At 44.3% G+C, this 25894-nt stretch overlaps 1 protein-coding gene across 3 annotated transcripts in view; it reads left to right on the plus strand.

Moving 5' to 3' along the window:
- The window catches only part of USP4 (ubiquitin specific peptidase 4), a 110579-nt gene that overhangs the window by 48403 nt on the left and 36282 nt on the right, over positions 1 to 25894 (plus strand). For all 3 annotated transcript variants that reach the window (XM_084634334.1, XM_084634332.1, XM_084634333.1), the window contains 2 exons: positions 2818 to 2901; positions 4070 to 4164. In XM_084634334.1, coding sequence (XP_084490460.1) covers positions 2818 to 2901; positions 4070 to 4164 — 179 coding nt within the window. The remainder of the gene's footprint in view (positions 1 to 2817; positions 2902 to 4069; positions 4165 to 25894) is intronic.

A 25894-nucleotide genomic window follows, 5' to 3' on the forward strand; every position in this document is an offset into this window, starting at 1 on the left:
AAGCTGTTTCCATGTTGCTGATGATTCCAGAATCAGATGCCCGAGTGAGGTTTTTGATCTGTTTGGGGGATTTCTCCCTCTTCGACTCAGTATGCTGCCTGCAAGGCATTCACACCCCAGGCTTTCCAGGACTGCCAACTGCAGCCCCAGCTGCACCTTATGGAAGTGCCCCTAAAGGCTCTTGAGTTTCTAGAAGACTGTGTTTCTGTGCACTGCCCAGACCGACCTTCACGTGCATCACTGCCCACACCAGCTGTACGGGCAATCCTATCTTCTGAAAGACTCTTGTTTAGCCTAACCAACAGAAGGCTGAGGGGAGATGTGATTGCTCTCTCTAAATATATCAGAGGGATAAATACCAGGGTGGGAGAGGAATTATTTAAGGTCAGTACCAATGTGGACACAAAAACAAATGGATATAAACTGGCCAACAGGAAGTTTAGACGTGAAATTAGATGAAGGTTTCTAACCATCAGAGGAGTGAAGTTCCGGAATAGCCTTCCAAGGGGAGCAGTGGAAGCAAAAGACGTATCTGGCTTCAATACTAAGCTTGATAAGTTTATGGAGGCGATGATATGATGGGATAGCCTAATTTTGGCAATTAATTGATCTTTGACGTTTAGACAAAAGCCTGTGGTGGGACGCTAGATAGGGTGGGATCCGAGTTACTACGGAGAATTCTTTTCTGGGTTTCTGGCTGGTGAGTCTTGCCCACATGCTCAGGGTTTAGCTGATCACCATATTTGGGGTTGGGAAGGAATTTTCCTCCAGAGCAGATTGGAAGAGGCCCTGGGGGTTTTTCGCCTTCCTCTGCAGCGTGGGGCATGGGTCACTTGCTGAAGGATTCTCTGCATCTTGAAGTCTTTAAACCATGATTTGAGGACTTCAATAGCTCAGACTTAGGTCAGGGGTTTGTTATAGGAATTGAGGTCTGTTGTGATGACTGCGCAGAGCTGGGGCCACACATGCACGCACGCACACACACGCACCCCGAACATCTAACCAGAGGCAGGAGACAGCTGTTGCATTAGCTGAATAACTTTATTTTGTTTGTTTTGTACAGAAAAGTTCATTTCATGTGGTGACATGGGAGGGGGGCACTCAGTGTTGGAAGGCCATGGTGGGCTGCAGGTGCCTGATGTTAGTAGGCTCTGGTAGTGTTGCTTGGCTCCCGAGGGTTAGTGCGTGCTTGGAGAACCTACCATTCCAGGGATGAGGAGGATGGAGACTGGTGGAAGGCCTTGAGCAGAAGTGAAGGGAGAGCTTGACTCCTGGCATTAGTCTCAACTTGTCTCTTCTTCTAGTGTCTGCAAAATATTTATTCCTCTCTGCAAAGTATTCCCAGTGGCCACAGGAAATCACTGGTTTTAGCCAGTCCCTACGTGATATCCTTATGGGAGGTAGATAGTTCTGGAGTAGTGATTTGCAGGAAGACACATTGGTTAACTCCAATTTACATGAGGTATAGTAGAAATCCAGCCAAACTGATCATGGCTTTCTCCTTTCCCGGTGCTTGCTTTAGATCGGGGTGGGCAAACTGCAGGCTGGATCCAGCTGACCAGCTGTTTTAAGCTGGCCCTCGAGGTCCTGCTGTGGAGTGGGGCTTACCCTGCTCCAGCTGGGGAGCAGGGTCGGGGGCCGCTCCACACAGCTTGTGGAAGCCGCTGCATGGCCCCGCTCTGGCACTCCAGCCAGGGAGCAGGGTCGGGCACAGCTCCCGGAAGTCATGGCATGGCCTTCCTCTGCCTCCTATGCGCTCCAATGGCCCCCTCTGGCGCTCCAATGGGAGCTGCAGGGGCAGTGCCTGCAGATAGGGCAGCATGCAGAGACACCTGGCCGCGCCTCCACATAGGAGCCAGAGAAGGAACATGCAGCTGCTTCCAGGAGCCGCTTGAGGTAAGCGCTGCCCGGAGCCTGTACCCCTGAGCCTTCCCCTGCTCCCCAGCCCTGCTCCCCCTCCTGCCCTCCAAACCCCTCGATTCAAGCCCAGAGCACCCTCCTGCACCCCAAACACCTCATCCCCAGCCCCACGCCAGAGCCTGCATCCCTTCCTGCACCCCTGCCCCAGCCCAGAGCACCCTCCTATACCCCAAACTCCCCAGCCCCACCCCAGAGCCTGCACCCCAGCCTGTGCCCTCACCCCACCCCCGCATCCCACTCCCCCAGCCCAGAGCCCCCTCCCACACCCTGAACTCCTCATTTCTGGCCCCCCCGAACCAAAGCCCTCACCCCTCCTGCACCCTAACCCCAATTTTGTGAGAATTCATGGCCTGCCATACAATTTCTGTTCCCAGATGTGGCCACTGAGCCAAAAAATGTGCCCACCCCTGCTTTTGATGCATAAAGTCAAAACCTTCTGGGAGACTTTCTCTAGGATGGTTCCTTTTGCAGTGTTAATTGCAATATCCAGTGGCTGGAAATGGAAGCAATTGAGAGAGCAAATAAGGCATGGATTTTTCAACAGTAAGGGTATTTAACCATTGAAACAGCTTTTGGGGGCATTGTGGTGGATTGTTCAATCACTTGAAATCAAGATTGGATGTCTTTCTAAAAGATCTAGTGCTACCCCAAGTTGTTGGGCTAGACAGAGGAATTGCTGGTGAAATTCTGTGATCTGTGCTGTGGCTGTCTGGGCTTCAAATCTGAACCTGAGACACTGAAGACAGCCAAGTATGACTGGAAACCATACTTGCTATAGGATTCTCTGCTTTTAAGATGTCAGGACTAATGAATTGCTCAACTCCCATTTGCCAACTTTCTGCTCCATGCTTGGATTTATTTTGTCTCGTGTAAGTTTAACGTTCTCTTTGTTTCCAGTATCGGGTAGTTGTGCCAATGATGGGGGCTGTATCAGACCTGTGTGAAGCTCTTTCCAAACTCTCCAAGATCCCTGCAGAAAATGTAAGACCAAGCACACGCAATAATTTTGCTAATAAATGTGTTCTTTCGTTTTAAAGCATTTTATTATTGGAAAAACTTTGAAATGGACAATAAGCAAAGAGGAGCAAAATAGTAACTAAGCATTAACTAATTGGACTGATACATAACTCCTTGCTTGCCTGAATTCTAAAAAGAAAGCCAGGACACAGGCATACCCTGTTCACTTTGACACCTCCATTATAGTAATGACAGTAATAATGGTTTTAAAAAGTGGGGTGAGGGAAGAGACAGAAAAATGACTGCCACTACCATTGCAACTCCTCTTAGCCCTGGTCTACACTGGTGGGGTTCAAATCTGAGTTACGCAACTTCAGCTATGTGAATAATGTAGCTGAAGTCAATGTACTTAGATCGACTTACTGTGGTGTCTCCACTGTGGTGAGTCGACTGCTGCCGCTCCCTCATCGACTCTGCTTGCGCCTCTCGTGGTGCTGGAGTATAGGAATCGACAGGAGAGCGCTCAGGGATCAATTTACCACGTCTAAACTAGACGCGATAAATTGATCCCCGCTGGGTCGATCGCTGCCTGCCTATCCAGCAGATAGTGAAGACATACCCTTAGTTTATCCTTTTTGCCCCTCATATTATTACTTTGTGGGTATCTACTCCCTAGAAACCTCCTTAGTAGCAACAGGAAATGGGATGTACTTTATCTTTCTTAAGAAGTGAATGATTTTATTGCCCATTAAAATGTCAGGCTTGAAACATGTGGTTTGTGGGAAGTTGTCTGGATTCCCATAACTTGTTACCTCATGCCAGTTCAGAGGATCAGTTCAGTTCCTTTTGTAGTTAAGTGTTCAGTTATCTCTGGCTGACATCCCAGCCTGTTGGGCCTTGATGCACTGGGATGTATGATATTCTCTTCACAGGACAGTGGCCACTGGGCTTGACGTGAAGCCACTGGGAGCTGCAGGTCCTCAGTGTCTCAGAAAATTCAGGCCCAATTGTTGTTGTTCTACCTCATTGGTCTGATTAGGTTCAGTTAATAGTATGTCGAATCAACCGTAAGGTGTCACTATAGAGCCTCCATAAACACTTTGGTGATGTGAACATTAAAAATGTCTGAGAAAGAAAAATGAATTGTGAATTATTTTAGTTTGTCTAACTGTCTCTAACTTCACTCTTTTAGATGGTGGTGACAGATGTTTATAATCACCGATTCCACAAAATTTTCCAAATGGATGAAGGGTTAAGTCACATCATGCCAAAAGACAACATCTTTGTGTGAGTAACCATCTCTTTGGAAAGAGCAGTGTTGAGAAGAATGTGCTAGGAAATGAGATTTTGGGCTTCTGTATATAAAAGCTGAAATGTTTTTTCCAACCCCCAGCCTGCCTGTAGGTTGTCCTTCATGTAGTGCCTGCTCTTTGGCCCTATGCCTTTAACGAGGAGGTAGCTGGGGGCACTGTTCTCATGCATGTCCCTGCAGTGGATATGCTTTATTACCAATAGTGATCACAGTGTGTTAAGTGCTTTCCTAACATAAGGAAAGTCAAAGTCTCTACTCTGAGGAGCTCTTAAGTCTGAGTGATTATTTTCTAGTCACTTTGTGCTTATGTTCTAAAACTTATAGGGATGCTGCCAACTTATTTTGATCTTCTGTTATTTATCTTGCTGTAGTGCCTTTGAGGCTTCAACAGAGTTTGTGGCTCCGTTGTGCTGGGTGCTGTACATGTACGAAGTAAGAGACAGTCCCTGCCCCGAGGAGGTTACAGTCTAAATAGACGAAGGGTGGGAGAAAGGAAGTAGTATTACCCCCATTTTGCGGATGAAGAATTGAGGCAGAGAGAGAAAGCGACTTACCCAAGGTCACATAGAAAGTGAGAGACAGACTTGGGAATTGAACCTGGAGTCCTTAAGGCAGTTCCTTAACCACAAGACCATTCTTCCTCTCTGTCTAAAAAAACGTGTTTTAGTCTGAGGCTTTGTTTTAGAAAGCTGTTGTGTTGCCTTTGCTGGTGTAAAGTCAGGTGTTCGTTTCCTGTGAAGCAGCTGATATGTCATTCAAGGATGATTGCTGCATGACATTGCAGTCTTGTGCTGTCCTGTCACTCTCTAGTTGTTGTGGCATTGTCATTGAGTAGTAGTACCAGAGTACTAAAAAGCTCTCAGTATGTTATTTCCTGCAGCTGTAATTGTGAACTTGGTGATTGTGGGACAAGTTACAATAATTTGGAAGAGCATTTGGATTCTGTGTAGTCTGTTCCCTGTGATTGATGTGTTGTGGGGTAGAAAGGGGTGTCTTTAAGTTGTTGAGTGCCAAGTTATATAATTACTCAAATTACTAAAATGTATAGTCTAGAAAAACAGAAAATAGTAGGCCAAATCTGAATAATTATGTCTCTTAATACCAACTCAGGGATATCACTCCCACTGTTTTAGTCGCACATGGTCCTTTTTATGCCTCTGGACAGTGGTTCTCAACCAGGGGTCCATGGACTATGTTTGAGGTCCACGAAAGACTTAGACTGAAAACTCACTGAACAGAATTCAACTCCTGTATATACAGACAATAGATTTCCAAAGGGGTCTGCACCTCCATTCGAAATTTCCAAAGGGGGCTGCAAATGAAAAAAGGTTGAAAACCACAATCTTAAGGGACACCAGGATTGAAGACGAGCAAAACAATCGCAGTCATTAACTATGATTATTTCCTTATTAAAGAAAGGAAAATAAAAACAAAACATAAACATGCAATGGTTACTTCAGTTACAGTTGCTTCTTTGTGGACAGCTTTTAATAGAGATTACACTTTAGAGAGGGGGTCTGCACTTGGATGGGACACTTTTATCTAAGTAAACTACAGCAAAGGTTTATTAGTCCCGAAATCAATACTCAGTCCTCTCTGTGTATCATAAATAACTGAAAAAGTTTATACATGGCAAAGGACTTTTGTCTAAGGGTAGGTAAGCCTGGTTTATTACGGATAAGCTAAATAGTTTACAAATGGAAAAAGTGAGTAATCTTAATTGTTGTATGCAGTGCTGTTGTAGCTATGTCAGTCACAGGATATTAGACAGACAGACTGTGAGTGAGGTAATAGCTTTTATTGAACTAACTTCAATAACTAGTGCTATCTCTTTGACCTTGTATTTAGCCGTGACATCTGAGTACCTTTCCCAGACCTGAGGAGGAGCTTTGTGTATCTCGAAAGCTTGACTCTCTCACCAACTGAAGCTGGTTCAATGAAAGATATTACCTCACCCACCTTGTCTCTCTCTAATCTTAACTAAGTCCGATGGGTGTGGGGGGAGAGTATTTAAATCAGTTACTTAAAAGAAGCAATTCTAAGAGTGGTCTTGTGACAAGTCGTTAAAGAATATTAGGAATCTTAAATGCTCTCCAAATCCCACAATTTCTGTTATCAACTTTAGCTGTTGCTTTGAGTAGTGTCCCTTTGGGTGCTCCACTGCAGGTGTACATGTGCCTCTTGAGCCTTTGACTGGAGATTTTTCTGTTAGCAGTGTTTGTTTAGCCTGCTCATGCATCCTGTGTATCCTGGTACCACACTCCAAGACTATACAGGGATGCGTGGGTGAACTGCCTTCAGTTACTTCTCAACTGCTTTGGCCTGAGATGGAGCCTTAACGTGTCTGCCTTGAGCGTGCCTCAGCTATTCCCTTGTGCAGTTTACCTATAGTTTTTGGTTTAGGATTAGGTAGTGTATTTAGTTGTTATGTTTTAGTTGTTAGTAGATAGTTTATAGTTAGTAAGCTATAAGTAATGAGAGGATTTACTTGTTTTGTCTCCTTCCTGTTCCTCCGGGAGCCTTATTCTCCTGGCAGGCCACGTCTGGCTTCCAGGGTTTCAAATGTTGCCTTTATTCTTGAGAGGCTATGTCAGTAAGTGGTAGCTACTCCAAGTGTGTTGTTGCTTCGGGGAGTCCCATGTCTCCCAGAAGTGCAACTACTGCCTGGCCTTCAAATCTGGGGCAAGGAAGAACAGGGAAATTAAACTGAGGCTGCTGATGAGGGCATGTTCCCTTCAACCCACTTCTGAGTCAGGTCAGGAGACCTCCACTGTAACCCTGTCTCTGGACAAATCCAGCACCCCTTCAATGACTGTTGCAGGTTTCCCCTAAAAAGGGGAAGGCTATGGAAGCCTCTGAGAAACCATTAAAGAATAGGCACTTGGACTGTCATCATACAAAACTAGATCTTGTCCCTTGCTAGATCTATGGTCTCGGAAGCCTCGACCTCTTGGCTTGGTACCATCGAGATGAAAAACTCCTCCTCTGGTACCGGTGGGGCCGGCAAGTCCCGGAGCTCTAAAGAGAAACACAGCTCAGCGAGGACCCTGGTACTATCTATGAGAGACAAGGAGGGCAAGGATAAGCTCTCCAGAGTGGAATAGTCAGTCACAGCCCGCCACTGGTACCTACCTACAAGGCACCCTTGATGCTGGGCAAAACCACAGCTCCAGACACCAGTGGCCCCTGGGATGTTACGCTCCCAATCAGTGGTACCATCTACTTCGGCCATGTTGGTACTGATCCACTGCTCAGTACCGCAAGAATTAATGTACTCTTAAGGGCTTGTCTGAGGTAGATGAACCAGAGTCCCCACTGCTCATGGGTACCAAGTGTCTCTTGGTACTGAGACCTCGATCCGCAGATTACCATCACCCTCTGGTACCATAGGACTCTCCACCCTGCTGGTGCCTCTTCCCCATCATTGGGGGGATATTGAGGAGAATAAAGGAGACCTCCATTCAGTCTCTATCTCTGTACAGGGTTCTCCTATGTATCTGTGTAGGAACCTGTTTTTTGACATTCACAGAAAAGATCCTTGTGCATGACAACAAGGGTGGTGGGTTCTCTGGACTGTACATTGCCAGCCATTTGCCAGACCACAAACAGCTAGACATTGTACAGTCCAACTCCCACCATTAATGAGGCGCTCCTGGACTCAGCTAAGACTGTGTGGCAAACCCCCACTACCATTGTAAAGGGACAAATAAGAAATATTATGTTCCCCCTCAGAATTTTTGTTCTCCAGCCCTCCACTTCACTCCTTGGTAGTGCGTACAGTAAATGAGCATAGAATCCTAGAATATCAGGGTTGGAAGGGACCCCAGAAGGTCATCTAGTCCAACCCCCTGCTCGAAGCAGGACCAATTCCCAGTTAAATCATCCCAGCCAGGGCTTTGTCAAGCCTGACCTTAAAAACCTCTAAGGAAGGAGATTCTACCACCTCCCTAGGTAACGCATTCCAGTGTTTCACCACCCTCTTAGTGAAAAAGTTTTTCCTAATATCCAATCTAAACCTCCCCCACTGCAACTTGAGACCATTACTCCTCGTTCTGTCATCTGCTACCATTGAGAACAGTCTAGAGCCATCCTCTTTGGAACCCCCTTTCAGGTAGTTGAAAGCAGCTATCAAATCCCCCCTCATTCTTCTCTTCTGCAGGCTAAACAATCCCAGCTCCCTCAGCCTCTCCTCATAACTCATGTGTTCCAGTCCCCTAATCATTTTTGTTGCCCTTCGCTGGACTCTCTCCAATTTATCCACATCCTTCTTGAAGTGTGGGGCCCAAAACTGGACACAGTACTCCAGATGAGGCCTCACCAATGTCGAATAGAGGGGAACGATCACGTCCCTCGATCTGCTCGCTATGCCCCTACTTATACATCCCAAAATGCCATTGGCCTTCTTGGCAACAAGGGCACACTGCTGACTCATATCCAGCTTCTCGTCCACTGTCACCCCTAGGTCCTTTTCCGCAGAACTGCTGCCTAGCCATTCGGTCCCTAGTCTGTAGCTGTGCATTGGGTTCTTCCATCCTAAGTGCAGGACCCTGCACTTCTCCTTATTGAACCTCATCAGATTTCTTTTGGCCCAATCCTCCAATTTGTCTAGGTCCTTCTGTATCCTATCCCTCCCCTCCAGCGTATCTACCACTCCTCCCAGTTTAGTATCATCCGCAAATTTGCTGAGAGTGCAATCCACACCATCCTCCAGATCATTTATGAAGATATTGAACAAAACCGGCCCCAGGACCGACCCGTGGGGCACTCCACTTGATACCGGCTGCCAACTAGACATGGAGCCATTGATCACTACCCGTTGAGCCCGACAATCTAGCCAGCTTTCTACCCACCTTATAGTGCATTCATCCAGCCCATACTTCCTTAACTTGCTGACAAGAATACTGTGGGAGACCGTGTCAAAAGCTTTGCTAAAGTCAAGAAACAATACATCCACTGCTTTCCCTTCATCCACAGAACCAGTAATCTCATCATAAAGGCGATTAGATTAGTCAGGCATGACCTTCCCTTGGTGAATCCATGCTGGCTGTTCCTGATCACTTTCCTCTCAAGCAAGTGCTTCAGGATTGATTCTGAGGACCTGCTCCATGATTTTTCCAGGGACTGAGGTGAGGCTGACTGGCCTGTAGTTCCCAGGATCCTCCTCCTTCCCTTTTTTAAAGATTGGCACTACATTAGCCTTTTTCCAGTCATCCGGGACTTCCCCGGTTCGCCACGAGTTTTCAAAGATAATGGCCAATGGCTCTGCAATCACAGCCGCCAATTCCTTCAGCACTCTCGGATGCAACTCGTCCGGCCCCATGGACTTGTGCACGTCCAGCTTTTCGAAATAGTCCCTAACCACCTCTATCTCCACAGAGGGCTGGCCATCTCTTCCCCATTTTGTGATGCCCAGCGCAGCAGTCTGGGATCTGACCTTGTTAGTGAAAACAGAGGCAAAAAAAGCATTGAGTACATTAGCTTTTTCCACATCCTCTGTCACTAGGTTGCCTCCCTCATTCAGTAAGGGGCCCACACTTTCCTTGGCTTTCTTCTTGTTGCTAACATACCTGAAGAAACCCTTCTTGTTACTCTTGACATCTCTGGCTAGCTGCAGCTCCAGGTGCGATTTGGCCCTCCTGATATCATTCCTACATGCCCGAGCAATATTTTTATACTCTTCCCTGGTCATTTGTCCAATCTTCCACTTCTTGTAAGCTTCTTTTTTATGTTTAAGATCCGCTAGGATTTCACCATTAAGCCAAGCTGGTCTCCTGCCCTATTTACTATTCTTTCGACTCATCGGGATGGTTTGTCCCTGTAACCTCAACAGGGATTCCTTGAAATACAGTCAGCTCTCCTGGACTCCTTTCCCCTTCAAGTTAGTCCCCCAGGGGATCCTGGCCATCCGTAAGCAGCGTAAGCGACATTACTCCTGTAAGGACCAAAAGAGGCTAGACCTTTTTGGACGGAAGTCTTATTCATCCATGATCCTGCAATTTCAGATCACAAACTATCAGGCGATCATTACTAAATATAATTTTACAAGGTATAATAAATGTACTGAAATTTCTTCCACAGGGAAACATAGGGAACAATTTCAGTCCATCTTCTCACTTCTTTTCAAGTGTCCTTGGATGCCACAGACACCACTACCAGGTCCGTCTTTGCAGCAGTTGTTATACACAGGATGGTGACTCTGGAAGCTATAATCCCTTCAGTAGAGGCAAGTGATTGGTTTTCAACCTATGACCTACAAGACAGCTATTTCCATATAGCAAGACACCCATCATACAGGAAACACCTATGTTTTACTATAGGCCATTTTCAGTACTGAGTACTTCCTTTTGGCCTCTCTGTGGCTCCACGGGTGTTCTCAAAGGTCCTGGTGGTAGTGGCTGCTTACATCTGATGAGCAGCGATTTTAGTCTTCCTGTACCCTGACAAATCACTGCTCAAAGACTGATCTTGTGAAGCAGTGCTGTCTTCTGCTTTCTCTTTTTTTCAGGAATTGGGTCTGCATCTAAATGCAAGAAAATCCACAATTAGCCCGTGTACAGAAAATACAGTTGATAGGAGCGTACTTGGATTAGTTGGTAGCCAGGTTCATAACTTTTTCAGGTCTGGTCAGGACAGTTCAAGAAACTGTCTACAGCTCCTGGGACACATGGCAGTTTGCACCTTGGTGACCGACTGGGCAAAGCTATGCCTCTGCTGCTTTTATGGCTGGCTCAGAATGACTTATTCACAGGCCAGAAACACTTTGGAGAGGCAGGTCACAGTTCCCCTACAGGTGAGGAACTCCCTAGACTAGTGGAAAAGAATCAGCCCAGCGTTTGTGCAAGCATCTCTTTCATTCACCTAGCTCCAACAAGAACCATGACAACAGATGCATCACTGTTGGGATAAGGTCACCTCAGTGCCCTCACAACTCAGGGCAGATGGCCACCTCAGGAAACCAGTCTCCACGTCAGCCTGCTAGAACTCAGGGCAGTCAGGAACACTTGCTTTCATTTCCTACCCCTCACTGGGGCAAATCAATCAGGATCATGACAGACAATGTGACCTGCATGTTCTATATCAACAAACAGGGAGGAGCAAGATGCCCCCTCCCTGTGTGCCAGAACTATGAAGCTGTGGAACTGGTGTATAACCCATCAGATCCAATTTTTCAGCTTTCTGTCTCCCAGGCATTCAGAACACCACAGCGGACGTTCTCAGTAGGCGCATCTCCTAGGACTACGAATGGGAGTTGGACTTTCAGAGTTTCCAAAGGTGGGGATTTGCACAGGTGGATTTCTTTTCCATGTCCAAGAACAAGAAGTGTCCTCTATCCTGCTCAAGAGGATGTCTAGCCACCACCCTTGGATGAAGGGTCTGCTCTATGACTTTCCTCCAACACAGCTAATACTAAGGGTGATGAACAAGATCAGTCAAGACAAAGCTATGGATATCCTTACAGTACCGAGCTGGCCGAGATATGCTTGGCACTCTTACCTACACCACCTGTGCATCCAGTTGCCATTCAAACTTCTGACCTTTTCCCATCTCCTCTCCCAGGGTACAGATCATGTGTTTCACCCCATCGTAGGGGTTCTCTGCCTCAGAGCATGGTTTATCACTGGTTCACAGGGTTAGAATCTTCCTGCTCTTCAGAAGTGCAGCAGGTGTTACTGAACAGTAAAAAGGAGTCAACCCAAATAACTTACCTGCAGAGATCTGATGCGCTACCATTGGTGTCATTGTCACCGACTTGTGCCTGAATCCATATTGCTATGTCATCCTGGATTACCTGTTGGAGCTAAAGAAATCAGGGTTGTCATCTTGACTAAGGTTCAGTTGGCCACAATATCAGCATTTGATCCTCCAGTAGAAAGGGTATACATATTTACTCATCCTATGTCATTAAGGTTTATTAAGGGTTTTGGGAATCTCTACTCCCCAGATTAGGACCTCACTCCAACTTGGGACCTCAGCGTGGTACTTAAATATCTCTCAAGTCATCTATTTGAACCAGTGGCAACGCGCATAACTCATCTATGAAGATGACATTTTTAGTAGTTATCACGTTGGCCCATAGGGTTGGAGAAATTGGGGCCTTGATGGTAGGTCCCCCTTTACAGTGTTCTTCAAGGACAAGGTTTCTTTATGCCCATGCCCTGAATTCTTACCTAGGGTAAAATTGAAATTTCATCTTAACCAGTCCATTCGTCTACCAGTGTTTTTGTCCAAAACGGCACAAGTCTCAACAGGCTTTGACCTGGTCTTGAGGTTTTCCCACTCTTCGGCATACCTCACAAGACCGGACATAGGTAGAAACATCCTTGCCCATTCCCTCCCAGTGGAAGGACTTCCCCAAACGGTCTTTGGTTTTGTTCACCCCAGCATGGCCACTAGGATGATCATGGGCTAATCTTAATAGTTTTACCCGATACTTAGTTGGAACTACCAACTGTCTCTGAGGATGCCAGTCTTCCTGGCGCCCACCAGAAAGACTTTCTTTGTATAAAAGTCCTCTTTCTACAACAAACCAGGATCAATTAGAAGAGCTGAGAGGTGGTCGGTTGCTCCTTGCCACTGTCCAAGCTCCCTGGAGCTTTCATCTGCTTCCTGTTTGGCCTGAAACTGTTCCCTTGATGCTGGAGGCATCACTTCCTCACTGGATTGTGGACCTGGGCTTGGTCCCTTTGGAAGCGATTCAGGTGATGGAGCAGGTTTCGTTAGCAGTGAACTGTTCTCCGAGGGTGCACTATGTGGTATTTCAGGCTCTGATTGAGTCTCTTGTGTAGGGTTATCTGCTGCTGCTGCCAGTGCAGGCTCGGTGGTGCCCTTTGGTGTTGAAGTTGTAGACGGATTTGCAAGCGCTGGACTCAGAGCTGGCAATGGTTCTGGTGCTGGTTGCTTTGCCAGTTCCGGTTCTGGGACTGGCTTTGGCTGGGCCTCTGGGAATGGATCCACTACGGTTGTTGCAGTTGTTGGCAGGGTTCTAGTTCCCAAACCCAATGGGGAGATACGTTTTTGCATGGACTACCATAAGCTAAATTCTGTAACTCACCCAGACAACTATCCAATGCCACACACAGATGAACTATTGGAGAAACTGGGATGTGCCCAGTTCATCTCTACCTTAGACTTAACCAAGGAGTACTGGCAAGTACCACTGGATGAATCCGCCAAGGAAAAGTTAGCCCTCATCATCCATGTAGGGCTGTATGAATTTAATGTGCTCCTTTTTGGGCTGCGAAATGCACCCTCCACCTTCCAAAAACTTGTAGATGGTCTCCTAGTGGGATTGGGAGAATATGCAGTCGCCTACCTTGACAGTGTGGTAATTTTTTCTGATTCATGGGCAGAACACCTGGAGCATCTTAAAAAAAAAAAAAAAAGTCTTGGAGCTCATAAGGGAGGCAGGACTAACTGTTAAGGCTAAGAAGTGTCAAATAGGCCTAAACAGAGTGACTTACCTTGGACACCAAGTGGGTCAAGGAACTATCAACCCCCTAAAGGCCAAAGTGGATGGTATCCAAAGTGGCCTGTCCCGAAGTCAAAGAAACAGGTCCAATCCTTCTTAGGCTTGGCCGGATATTACAGGTGATTTGTACCGCACTACTGCCAAATCGCCGCCCCACTGACAGACGTAACCAAAAAGAAACAGCCAAATGCAGTTCAGTGGACTGAAGAGTGTCAGAAGGTCTTTAATCAGCTTAAAGTGACACTCATCTCTGACCCTGTGCTAAGGGCCCCAGACTTTGACAAACCGTTCCTAGTAACCACAGGTGCGTCCGAGCGTGGTGTGGGAGCAGTTTTAATGCAGGAAGGACCGGATCAAGAATTCCATCCTGTCGTATTTCTCAGCAAGAAACTGTCTGAGAGGGAAAGTCCCTGCACAATCAGCAAAAAGGAATGTTATGCCATTGTGTATGCTCTGGAAAAGCTACACCCATACGTTTGGGGATGGCGTTTCCACCTGCAAACAGACCATGCTGCGCTGAAGTGGCTTCATACCATCAAGGACAACAACAAAAAACTTCTTCGGTGGAGTTTAGCTCTCCAAGATTTTGATTTTGAAATACAACACATTTCAGGAGCTTCTAACAAAGTGGCTGATGCACTCTCCCATGAAAGTTCCCCAGCATCAACTGGTTAAAATCGTTCTTGAAATGTGGAACATAGTGTTATTTTTTATATAATCAGTAGTATCTCTAGAGGTGCATTATTAACTTATTAACTCTTTCTCCTAGCACTCCAGGAAGAAATCCCAACCAGTGTGGTACAGGCTGTCCAACACCGTCTGTGATTTGGGGGGCATGTCATAACCATACAGCTGATGGTAGCCTAGAATTCCTCCTTACCTGTAAGGGGTTAAGAAGCTCAAATAACCTGACCAAAGGGACCAATGGGGAAAGAAGATACTTTCAAATCTTGGTGGGGGGGAGAAAGGCTTTGTTGGTGTGTTCTCTGGGGAAAGCAGAGAAGCATCAGGTCAAAAAAACCTCCTCCTATAAACCATCCTGGACAAGTCTCTGATATTACAAAAAGTGTAAGTAAATAAGGCAAGGTGCGTTAGATTACCTTTTTGTTTTCAACTTGTGAATTTTCCCTTTGCTAGAGGGAGGCTTATCCAGGTTTTTTTGTAACTTTAAAGTTTTGCCCAGAGGGGAATCCTCTGTTTTGAATCTGATTACTCTGTAAAGTATTTACCATCCTGATTTTACAGAGGTGATTCTTTTACTTTTTCTTTAAATAAAATCCTTCTTTTAAGAACCTGACTGATTTTTTCCATTGTTCCAAGACCCAGTGGTTTGGGTCTTTGATCATTTTGTAACCAATTGGTTAGGATGTTATTCTCAAGCCTCCCCAGGAAAGGGGGTGTAAGGGCTTGGGGGGATTGCTGGGGGAAGAGGAACTCCAAGTGGTCCTCTTCCCTGGTTGGTTGTTAAATCACTTGGTGGTGGCAGCGTTACTTAAACCCAAGGTACAAGGGAGAATTTGTGCCTGGGGAGCTTTTAACCTAAGCTGGTAGAAATAAGCTCTGGGGGTCTTTCATGCAGGTCTCCACGTTTGTACCCTAAAGTTCAGAGTGACACACATGCACACCAGAAGTGGTGCACCCATATGGACACAACTCGAAGAACTGCAGTTACTGCACAAGGTGAGTAGTAACCCCTTCGTATGTGTCCTCTCCAGGAATACATAGTGTAACCAGTCTTGTGGTTAACAGGAGAAGTAGTTAAAACCTTAATTTACAATAGCATTTCAATCTCCCATTATAATCATGACAAGAAAAATTAAGTCCAATTCCTTAACAGTGCTTTTGCACTACAAGAATATAGGCATAAGGATAGATCTCTGTCCAGATCTGCCTCTACAAGAAACGACCCCTTCCCATCTCAGTCAGTCAGGTGAGTCCTTGTGTGTGGGTCCTTAAGAATTAGGTCTACATAAACCTTCTGTCCAAAAAGGATTGGCCAAAGGAAGAAGGATGTGACGGTACTGGCTCCATCTCCATTCCACAAATCTAATGAGCAGTACCTAGCGGTTCCATCTGGGAGATCAATGCTGGGACACCATCCGACAGCTCCATTGTGGGATCCCCTGAACACTAGACCCTTGAATGACCAGCATCTGCCAATACCCTCCTAAGGGGCTCCCCAAACCAAAAGGAAGACTGAAGCCTTTACCTCACTGGAGAATATATTTGCTCTGTCATACCCACAGTCTCCCCTTCTATCAGGCTGGGCTCTTCATAAAGACATCCCTATGTCTAGGAAAGCCACCCTGAGGTGAAGAGCATCCCCAATGACTATGTCCGCAACCATCCTCCCATCAGTACTGTCAGTACCACCAGCATAAGAGGAGCCTATCATTTCATCAAGTGAATCTGACACTCCAGAGGAGGCTTCCCACCCGCAGGGGAAACCAGCCTGGTCGGAGACCAAAGAAGGTATTGGAACCGTCCACCTCCTTCTGAATATGACTACCCAGGGGACTGCTGGTACCTGATGCCTTGGCCCACTCCTTCTCTGGTTGATCCTTACTGGTTGCCCTGGGGCCTTTGGGATCTTTACAGTAAGCACCCAGGATCTGTGCAGGAATCTCACTGATCCTCCTCTCCCAGCTAATACCAGCTGGCTTTGTCAGAATGCATGGTGGATGAGGTCGAGCTGATTGAACCAGTTCCGACAGGTATGTCGTCGTCCTCGTCAGATGAGGCAGTTGCTTCATCATCTCCTTTTCTACTTGATGACCACAAGCCGTATCAGGAGTTGTTAAAGAGGGTGGCAACTGAGCTGCAGATATCTGTTAGAGAGGTCCAGGATATGCAACAGGACCTATTGGACATCCTCTGGCCCCTTGAGAGTGGCCCTTCCAGTTAGCCAAACCATTTTGGGCCCTGCTAGATCAGTGTGGCATACCCCTGCCTCTTGTGCCCCTACCCCAAGGAGAGCTGAGAAATGATATTTCATGCCAGCTAAAGGGGCAGAGGTTCCCCCCCCCCCCCACTCATCAGCCACACTCCTTAGTAGAGCAAGTGGCTAGAGAAAGGTCTAGGGTGTAGTACTCCAAGACTCCCCCAACAAGGGCTGTAAACACCTCGACCTCTTGGGTAGGAAATCATTCTTGTTGGCTAATCTCCAGTTCAGAGTTAAGTACCAGGAGGAGTTAGCAAAATATGATTTCCTGAATTATGTCAAATTTGCAGATGGTGGATTTGATTTAAATCATGATTTAAATTACTAGTCAGGAAGACTCAATTTAATCATGGATTTCTACATAAAAGTACATTCTTGTTGGTTGTTATAATCGTAATACATATTCTTCACAACTCAGAGATAGATATAGGTTACATTTTTAGAAGGTACACACTATACATTTTTAAAGTGATTTTATTTTGAAAACTTTTCAGATTAGTTTTACAGCTATATCAGAAAATGACTGATTGGTTATTCCATTTACCAAAGGTAATTGAAGCAGATATTTATGAAGTCATTGGGAGGTGAACTATCTCCAATTCAACAGGTTAATCATTAATATTTGGAGGATTTTCTTGTCATGCTGTATTAGAAGGAGAACATCACCAGACAGACATGTAAATTGTTTTATTTAACTAAAACAACATTATGTATTCTGAATTTTTTTTCTTCAACAGCAAACATATTATATTTTAAGAAAACAAGCATATGAATTTTTAAATTTAGTTAAACATTCAAGATTTTTAAAATCAGGTTTGTTTTTATTAAAATTGTTTTAAAGTAAAATAGATGAAATTAAAAAAAAAAAACCACCAAAAATTAAATAGACTATGTCAGGTAAGTCAACATTAGAAACTTAAAATATTGGCTTCTGCACCTAACTCAGTCGTCTTCACCCTCATTTTCCTGTTTGTTCATAATCTGGAAAAGAAAAACAAGCTTTCCTGCTTTTTCAGGTCCCAAATGATTTCTCAATTTGGAATGAATTAGTCCAAAGGAAGAAAATATTCTTTCTACACCGGCAGAAGAAGCTACTGTTGTTAAAAGTGAGATTACCACTTCAACAGTGTCTGAATCCAAGTGCTTAAGTGACTTCCACCAGTTCACTGCTGTGACTTTCTTTAAAACCTCATCAGCAAACATATATTTCTTGAACGGTTCACCCTTAGCTCTGAAGTTTATTATAGTAGGCATTATGGAGAGTTGATTGCTGGATGTCCATGTCATAGCCAACTCCTCTTCTTCAGCAGTTAAGGTTTGACCCTGGTAGCGAATATTGAGAATATTTGCAAGAAAATGAGCTGGAGGTGGTGCTTGTCCCATTTGTTTTTTTTAATGCTTGTAATTTAACTCTGTCATTGCATATTTCTCTCTCTCTTTAAGATCTCACTCAGTTCCTTCCAAATTTCAACAGTGTCAGCAGTAAAACAGCTATTTCCCTGCATTTTGTTCAAGGCTACAGAAATAGCTTCAGTGTACTCCAGCATGTGTTCAACATTTCTCTTAAGCCCAATACTGAGAACTTTGGCTGTGACAGTGCCATCTATTTTTTCACAATTTTGTTCACAAACTGTCATTAGATTAGGCCATTTCTTGATATACTGCTCAAAACAGTTCAGTACTGAGTTCCATCGCACATCTTGCGGGAGAGTTAGCTTGGTTCCTCCCACTTTTTTCAGGGTAGCTCCTGCAAAGTGGTTGTTGTGGAAGTATTTTGCAGTTTCAACAACATTAGCCTTTATTTCTGGAACACTGAAGTCTTTGGCTAGGAGGTGCACCAAATGAGCACTGCAGCTGTATGTTATTGGCTCGATACTCTCTTCTAAGTGATTTCTTCTCATTTTGGATACATTTGCAGCATAGTCTGTGACCAAGCTCCATACTAGACATTTGAATTTTTTTTCAGTTTATTGCTTTTACTGCTACTACTTGTAAGTATTCTGCTATGTGTGCATTTCCTGGTGTATCAGTTGTTTCTGTAAGGAAGACCATACCCTTCTTCTGGTATCACACAAGCACATACAACAGGATCGTGTGGACGTTTCTCCACCCATCGAGACTCAGGTTAACAATTTTACCCTCTAGACCTTTTGCACGCTGCTCAATTTCTCTTTCATATACTGTAACCAGCAATTTGCCTGTGACATCTGCTCTGTTGGGTGAGCTGTGTCCTGGTCTTAATGATTGAACCATGTTAATGAAGTGTTTCTCCAGACAGAAAGGAGAGTTCATTGCATAAAGAAACCAGGCAATTTTTTCATTGATTACCTCTTTTTGTAATCTGCTGGTTCTGATCACAAACTTATCTATGGTTGTTTCTGGATGATGGAGATTTTTTTTTTCCTTTTTGCTACAGGTCTGTGACATACATAATGTGACTGAAACACTATCATTGGCAGATAACCAGGAAACTATAGAAAATGATGACAGGTTTCAGAGTAACAGCCGTGTTAGTCTGTATTCGCAAAAAGAAAAGGAGTACTTGTGGCACCTTAGAGACTAACCAATTTATTTGAGCATGAGCTTTCGTGAGCTACAGCTCACTTCATCGGATGCATACCGTGGAAACTGCAGCAGACTTTATATACACACAGAGAATATGAAACAATACCTCCTCCCACCCCACTGTCCTGCTGGTAATAGCTTATCTAAAGTGATCATCAAGTTGGGCCATTTCCAGCACAAATCCAGGTTTTCTCACCCTCCACCCCCCCACACAAATTCACTCTCCTGCTGGTGATAGGCTTTGGATGGGCTATCACCAGCAGGAGAGTGAATTTGTGTGGGGGGGTGGAGGGTGAGAAAACCTGGATTTGTGCTGGAAATGGCCCAACTTGATGATCACTTTAGATAAGCTATTACCAGCAGGACAATGGGGTGGGAGGAGGTATTGTTTCATATTCTCTGTGTGTATATAAAGTCTGCTGCAGTTTCCACGGTATGCATCCGATGAAGTGAGCTGTAGCTCACGAAAGCTCATGCTCAAATAAATTGGTTAGTCTCTAAGGTGCCACAAGTACTCCTTTTCTTTTTTTTTAGAAAATGATGGTGATCTTGCAGGCGGATAGTCTTCAGAATCCTGTATGTTGAGGATGGATTCTCCTAAACAAAATAAGTCAATGCAGTTATTTAATTATTATTACCATACTGCTCATTTAGTATTACTCATTGGCTTCACTGACACTCAGTACTACTTTCAAGGTGAAATTGTAAACGGGAAAATCTGCCTATTTCAGCTATTTATTTTTTTTTATCACAACTGCATCTAAAATGATAGTACCAGAGAGTAACAACTATATTTTTTGCTCAAACATGAGAATTCAAGAATAGTCCAGAAGGAAGACAGGCAGTCCTTAAGAAAGAAGTATGAAATAAAAAAGTTTACCAACCTGAAGATCCTGCATGTTCAGACATGTTCCTTTCATCATCTTCAACGCAGCTTCCTCCTGAGGAGGAACACTTCTCATGATGATGTTTCATTTGGGCAAACAGCGCTTGCATTTCTTCGTTGCACTGTTTGCATTTTGCACGCATGCCTGTCTTACCCACAGGTAGAGGAACTTCATTAAAATATTCATTAAAAGATTTAGTTGGGATTGGTCCTACTTTGAGCAGGGGGTTTGACTAGATGACCTCCTGAGGTCCCTTCCAACCCTGATATTCTATGATTCCCAGACTGGGTCTCTTTTACGGCCTGCTGCCATTATAGGTTTTTCCTTCTAGTGAGAGAATGGTATGGTAGTTCTCAGATCAATGAAGGCTACACTCAGAAAGACCTCAAGACTTTTGGAATATGCTGCTCAAACAGTTTCACTTTTGTTGCTACTGCCTGTCCCTCCCTTCTCACATTTATCTCCAGACTTCTTCTCCTTGTCCATATCTATTCCGCCCCTAACAATCTTCTATTCATTGAACTTTTTGAAACTTTGCACTTTTAGAGAGAGGTAAGGGGTTGACTCTGTGTACACAAATTTGCAGAGGGACAGCAGGGTTGAGGTCTGTTATTTCTCACCTCTAGATATTTATTTATTTTAAAACATTTTTGCTGTTAACAAACATATTATCTCTGGAGATGCAAATCCACAGTTTGAGAACTGCAAAACTAAGCATCTCTGATGGTATCTTCTAGACTGAACACTGAGTCTGATTGAGTAGATAGAAAGGTTAACCTAAATAATCTATACAGAAGCCCCTGGAATCCCATAAAATTGGGTCCCTAATCAATGAACTATTGGAACTCATTTACAAAACTTTTCTTAAACATTACATGAATATATTGTCCCATACCATAGAATTTGAATTTATAATCCCTATTCCATGATTATATATCTTTGAGCTATAATGTATTTTAATTAAAACTATCTTTAGATAGGTTTTTTCCTCAAAAAGCATTTTATCAAAAAGACTGATTTATTTTTTTTTTTAAAAAATCATTGATTTTTATCCATCCTGTTCGCAGACTTTAAAACAGACTTCCCCAGGAAAACAAGGCCCAGTTCCAAACCCTTATTGATGAAGGCAGGCTGCTGGCCAAGACATCACTTCAAGTGGTAGTAAACACAACTGATACTGCCCGCAGAGCCGTCACTAGAGCTGTAGTCAAAAGGCATGAGTCATGGTTGCATGGTTCCCTAAAATGCTCCAGAATACCATCAAGGACCTTCCCTTTCATGAGTCTTACTTGCTTAATGAGAAGACCGATTGTTTCTTGACACATTCAGAAAGACTTGAGAACAGCCCTCTGCTCCCTGGGCATTTATGCCCTGACCTTAAAGAGGAAACATCACAAGCAACCCTATAGGCCCAAACCACAATTTCCTCAGGTGTTCTATCATCAATGCCCATATGACCCCACATGTAAGAAGCAAAGGACTTAAAGATAGATGGCGTCTTCTACCACCACAACTTCACCCACCATCCAAGGGGTTCTTCTGATGATATGTTCAAGGACTGCGTACCGACATTGATGGCATACCTCGTTGTCCCTCATGCCTTTGGAAGCTGCCTTACCCTCTTTGCTCTCAGCTTGGCAAAAATAACTACAGACATATGGGACTAGACGTCATCCACTAAGGGTACATTATTGAGTTTAATCTCACCTACTTGCCACAAACCCTCTTCCTGGCCCCTTTTCAGGGACCACTTTATCACAAGGAGATTCTTCTTCAAGAGGTAAATTCTCTTCTCCAGAAAAAGGTCATAGAACCAATGCCCCCTCAATATCAAGGGAAGGGGTTCTATTCCCCATATTTCTTGGTCCTCAAGAAGTCCAATGGATGGATACCGATTCTTGATCTTCACCAACAAAATGTATTCAACCAAAAATTAAAATTCCACACTGGCATCAATAATCACCCCTCTGAAAGGGAGCACTTTGTTCATGGCCCTTGACATTAAAGACGCGTACTTTCCTATCGACATTCACCCATCCCACAGAAGGTTCCTCAGATTCCTCTTTGGAAGGACTGCTTCCAGTTCAGACTCTTTCCATCTGGGCTAGCTTTGCATAACATACTGCTGTAGATACCTAGAATTGTTAGCTACTCTGTTACCTCTTTGCCTCAGCAAGAGTGAACTTTGCTGGAGATTAGATTTTGTGTTAGCTCCCAGCCACACCAATCTGTCTTCCTCGCCAGCAAACTCCTCAAGGCTCTCCCTGCCTAAACCTTGCCTAGCAGGTAACAATCAGTGAACTCCAGCCATTGCAGAGCCTTTATTACTGTATACTTACAGAAGATATAAAGTTTGCTGCTCTTTCAAAGAGTCAGTACATTACAGTTTATTAGCTTAAGTGGAGTAAACATACCCTTCTCTTCAAACACAGCAGTGCATTGTTTTATAGTAAAAGTAAAACAAATTTATTAAAGAAATCATAGGTTAAGTGATACCAGGTATATAAGGAGTAAAGATAAAGGGTTACAAACAAACAAAAGATAAAAATATGCTTTCTAAAGGCTAAGACCTAACTAAAGATATACTCTTTATTCAAGACAGTTTCCTCACCATTCTTTTTTCCAGCAGTAGTTGACTAGCTTTTAGCCAGGATCCAGAGTCTAAGGTGCTGGTTTTCCTTTTCTGCACAGGTGAAGGATAATCACAAGTCTTCATGTGTTCTTATATTGCCTTGGTTATATCTGCCTTGGTTTCAAGGGTCAGTTGATTCCCTGAGGTTCAGTCTCCTGTTTCCTCCGGGCTGACTTCATTTTGATTAAAGTATTCCCCTAGTGTGTTCCATTGTGATACTTCCTGCTGCAGTTTTACAGGGTAAATGGTCTCTTCCTGCAATCTTTAACATCTGGTCTTAGTTTCTAAAAGATACCTAATAAGGCATATTTTGTACAAATATCATTGCAGTAGTGTGTAGGGTGTGAATATAGGGGTGCCTAGGGTCACACTACCACACCCAGGGTCTTCACAAAAGTCCTTTCAGAATTGGCAGCTTGGATAAGATTAAATAATTTCACAGTCTTTCCATATCTCAGTGACTGGTTCCTGACTGGCAGATCCAGTAGGAAAGTCTGCTCGGTGACAGCGTTCCTACTTGGTCTATCTTTCCACAGAAAGTCTACTTTGAACCCTGTGATGTCCATAGACTTCATAAGAGCAACCCTGGACTTGACTACAGCAATAGCCTGTCTTCCCACAGAGAGATTCCACATCTTAAGTGATCTAATAAAACAGGTCACCCTCAGTCAAGTCTTAACTTTTCCTCCATGACCACATGGCCTTGTTAGAGGGCTTATTCCTTCACCCTCTTACTTCCCTGGTCCTTCTGGCATGAACAGAGAGCAACAATACCTGAAGTCCAAAGGTGCAAACAATTTGATGTTTATTGGGTGAACTTCCAGCAAGCAATGATTCCAGTTTCCTTCCTCAGTGTCCCCCTTCCCAGCTCTGACACCACAGAGCCTGACCTGTGTCCCTGTTCCCATTTCCGTTCCCCTTTCCCCCACCCGAGCAAAACATGATTCCAATCCCCCCCCCTTACTTCCTGTTTGACTGCAGACTATATAGTAAAACTTGAGTTCTGCTTAGCTATATCTTAACCACTCATTTTACTGAAATTTAACTAACCAATCCTAACATATTGTAATATGAATATCTAACAAATTAGATCCCACCACCTTAATTGGTTTACACCCAACAAAATTATAGAGCAGACAGAAAAAGTCACAGAACCAGACAGAGATTATACAGACAAACAATAGGGAAGTGGAGACTACAGTGATAGAACAACACAGAAATGAGGATTTCACACCCTAGCTATTGATAAGTAAGTTCTTGTCAGACAGGATGCTATCAAACAAAGTTTTCTTTAACTATCTTTATCTGGTGGTGATAGGAATACAATCCTGTCCTGATAATGCCTAACAGCCCAATAGCACCTTATTCCAATGTGACTGGTGAGGACATGACCGTACGCTTTCCAATTTATGGCTGCCTCTGCTGCTTAGCCAAAGGCCTTAGCCTAAGAACAAGGCCTTAGACTATCATAGTAAGAGAAGGTCTGTAAACAGGCAGACTGTGATTTTGATTCTTGTTTTGTACCTCTATAACTAACTAAATGATAAATATATACCTAAATTTTTAAAGTATAGGCCTTTACAGACAGGCCTGAATATCTATATCGCATCAGGCCTTGTGCACCCTTGTTATACCATTTGTCAGGCTCCATCTGCACTTCCCCCGTTTGCCACGAGTTTTCAAAGATAATGGCCAATGGCTCTGCAATCACAGCCGCCAATTCCTTTAGCACTCTCGGATGCAACGCGTCCAGCCCCATGGATTTGTGCATGTCCAGCTTTTCTAAATAGTCCCTAACCACCTCTTTCTCCACAATGGGCTGGCCACCTACTCCCCATGCTGTGTTGCCCAGCGCAGCAGTCTGGGAGCTGACCTTGTTAGTGAAGACAGAGGCAAAGAAAGCATTGAGTACATTAGCTTTTTCCACATCCTCTGTCACTAGGTTGCTTCCCTCATTCAGTAAGGGGCCCACACTTTTCCTTGGCTTCCTTCTTGTTGCCAACATATCTGAAGAAACCCCTCTTGTTACCCTTAACATCTCTAGCTATCTGCAGCTCCAGGTGTGATTTGGCCCTCCTGATTTCATTCCTACATGCCCGAGCAATATTTTTATACTCTTCCCTGGTCATCTGTCCAATCTTCCACTTCTTGTAAGCTTCTTTTTTATGCTTAAGATCCGCAAGGATTTCACCGTTAAGCCAAGCTGGTCTCCTGCCATATTTACTATTCTTTCGACACATCGGGATGGTTTGTCCCTGTAACCTCAATAGGGATTCCTTGAAATACAGCCAGCTCTCCTGGACTCCTTTCCCCCTCAAGTCCAGCTACAAGATGGAGTTTTGGAGTCACATGGGCAAGTCACCTGTCCATGAATGACTCAGAACTTACAGGTAACAGCCATGGTTCACATGCCACCTTTAATGTCCTCATGTAGACTTCTTACGTGGATTGGAGCCTTCCAAGATCCATTGTCCGTTAAGTGCTTCTTGACTTGGCACTTAAATTCCCTTCTAAAGAAGCTGACCAAATGCCTTACTAAGGTTATTTAAAATCAAACAAGTATACAGCCAATATTCATAACTTTGAATACAACAATGACACATGCATACAAAGAGGATGAATATGTTCAGTAGATCATAACCTTTACATAGATATGTTTCATGGCATATGTAGCATAAAACATATTCCAGTTATGTCATATACACATTCAGAAGCATATTTCCATAAAGCCTTATGGGGTTCACCATCACACAGTATACCAGCCAGGCATGCACAAGTCCCTAGTAGACACACTCAGCAGATGTTTTTCAACAGACCACGAATGGGAGAGTCATGATTCCATTCTCAACAATCTCTTCAACCAAGGGGGAACATCATCCTGTAATCTCTTTGCGTCACCAGGGAACAGAAAACTCACTCTGTACTGCTCCAGAGTGGCTCTGGGCTGAGACTTGAAGGGGACACCCTTCTGTTACCCTGGATGGATCACCTCACATATGCCTTCCATCCCACTGATACCACAAGTCCTGTGAAAGATCCATCATGACAGGGCTCAAGTAATCCTCATCGAGCCCAACTTGGCCCAAGGCAGTTCTGGTTCTTGGACCTCATGAGGATTTCAACGTGTCTGCCCATCAACATCCGACCATTTCTGGATTTGCTGGTGCAACACAACAGCACAGTCAAGCATCCCAACCCAGCACCACTACAA

Source organism: Lepidochelys olivacea (genome assembly GCF_965140295.1).
Source record: "Lepidochelys olivacea isolate rLepOli2 genome assembly, chromosome: 7".
Taxonomy (NCBI): Eukaryota; Metazoa; Chordata; order Testudines; family Cheloniidae; genus Lepidochelys; species Lepidochelys olivacea.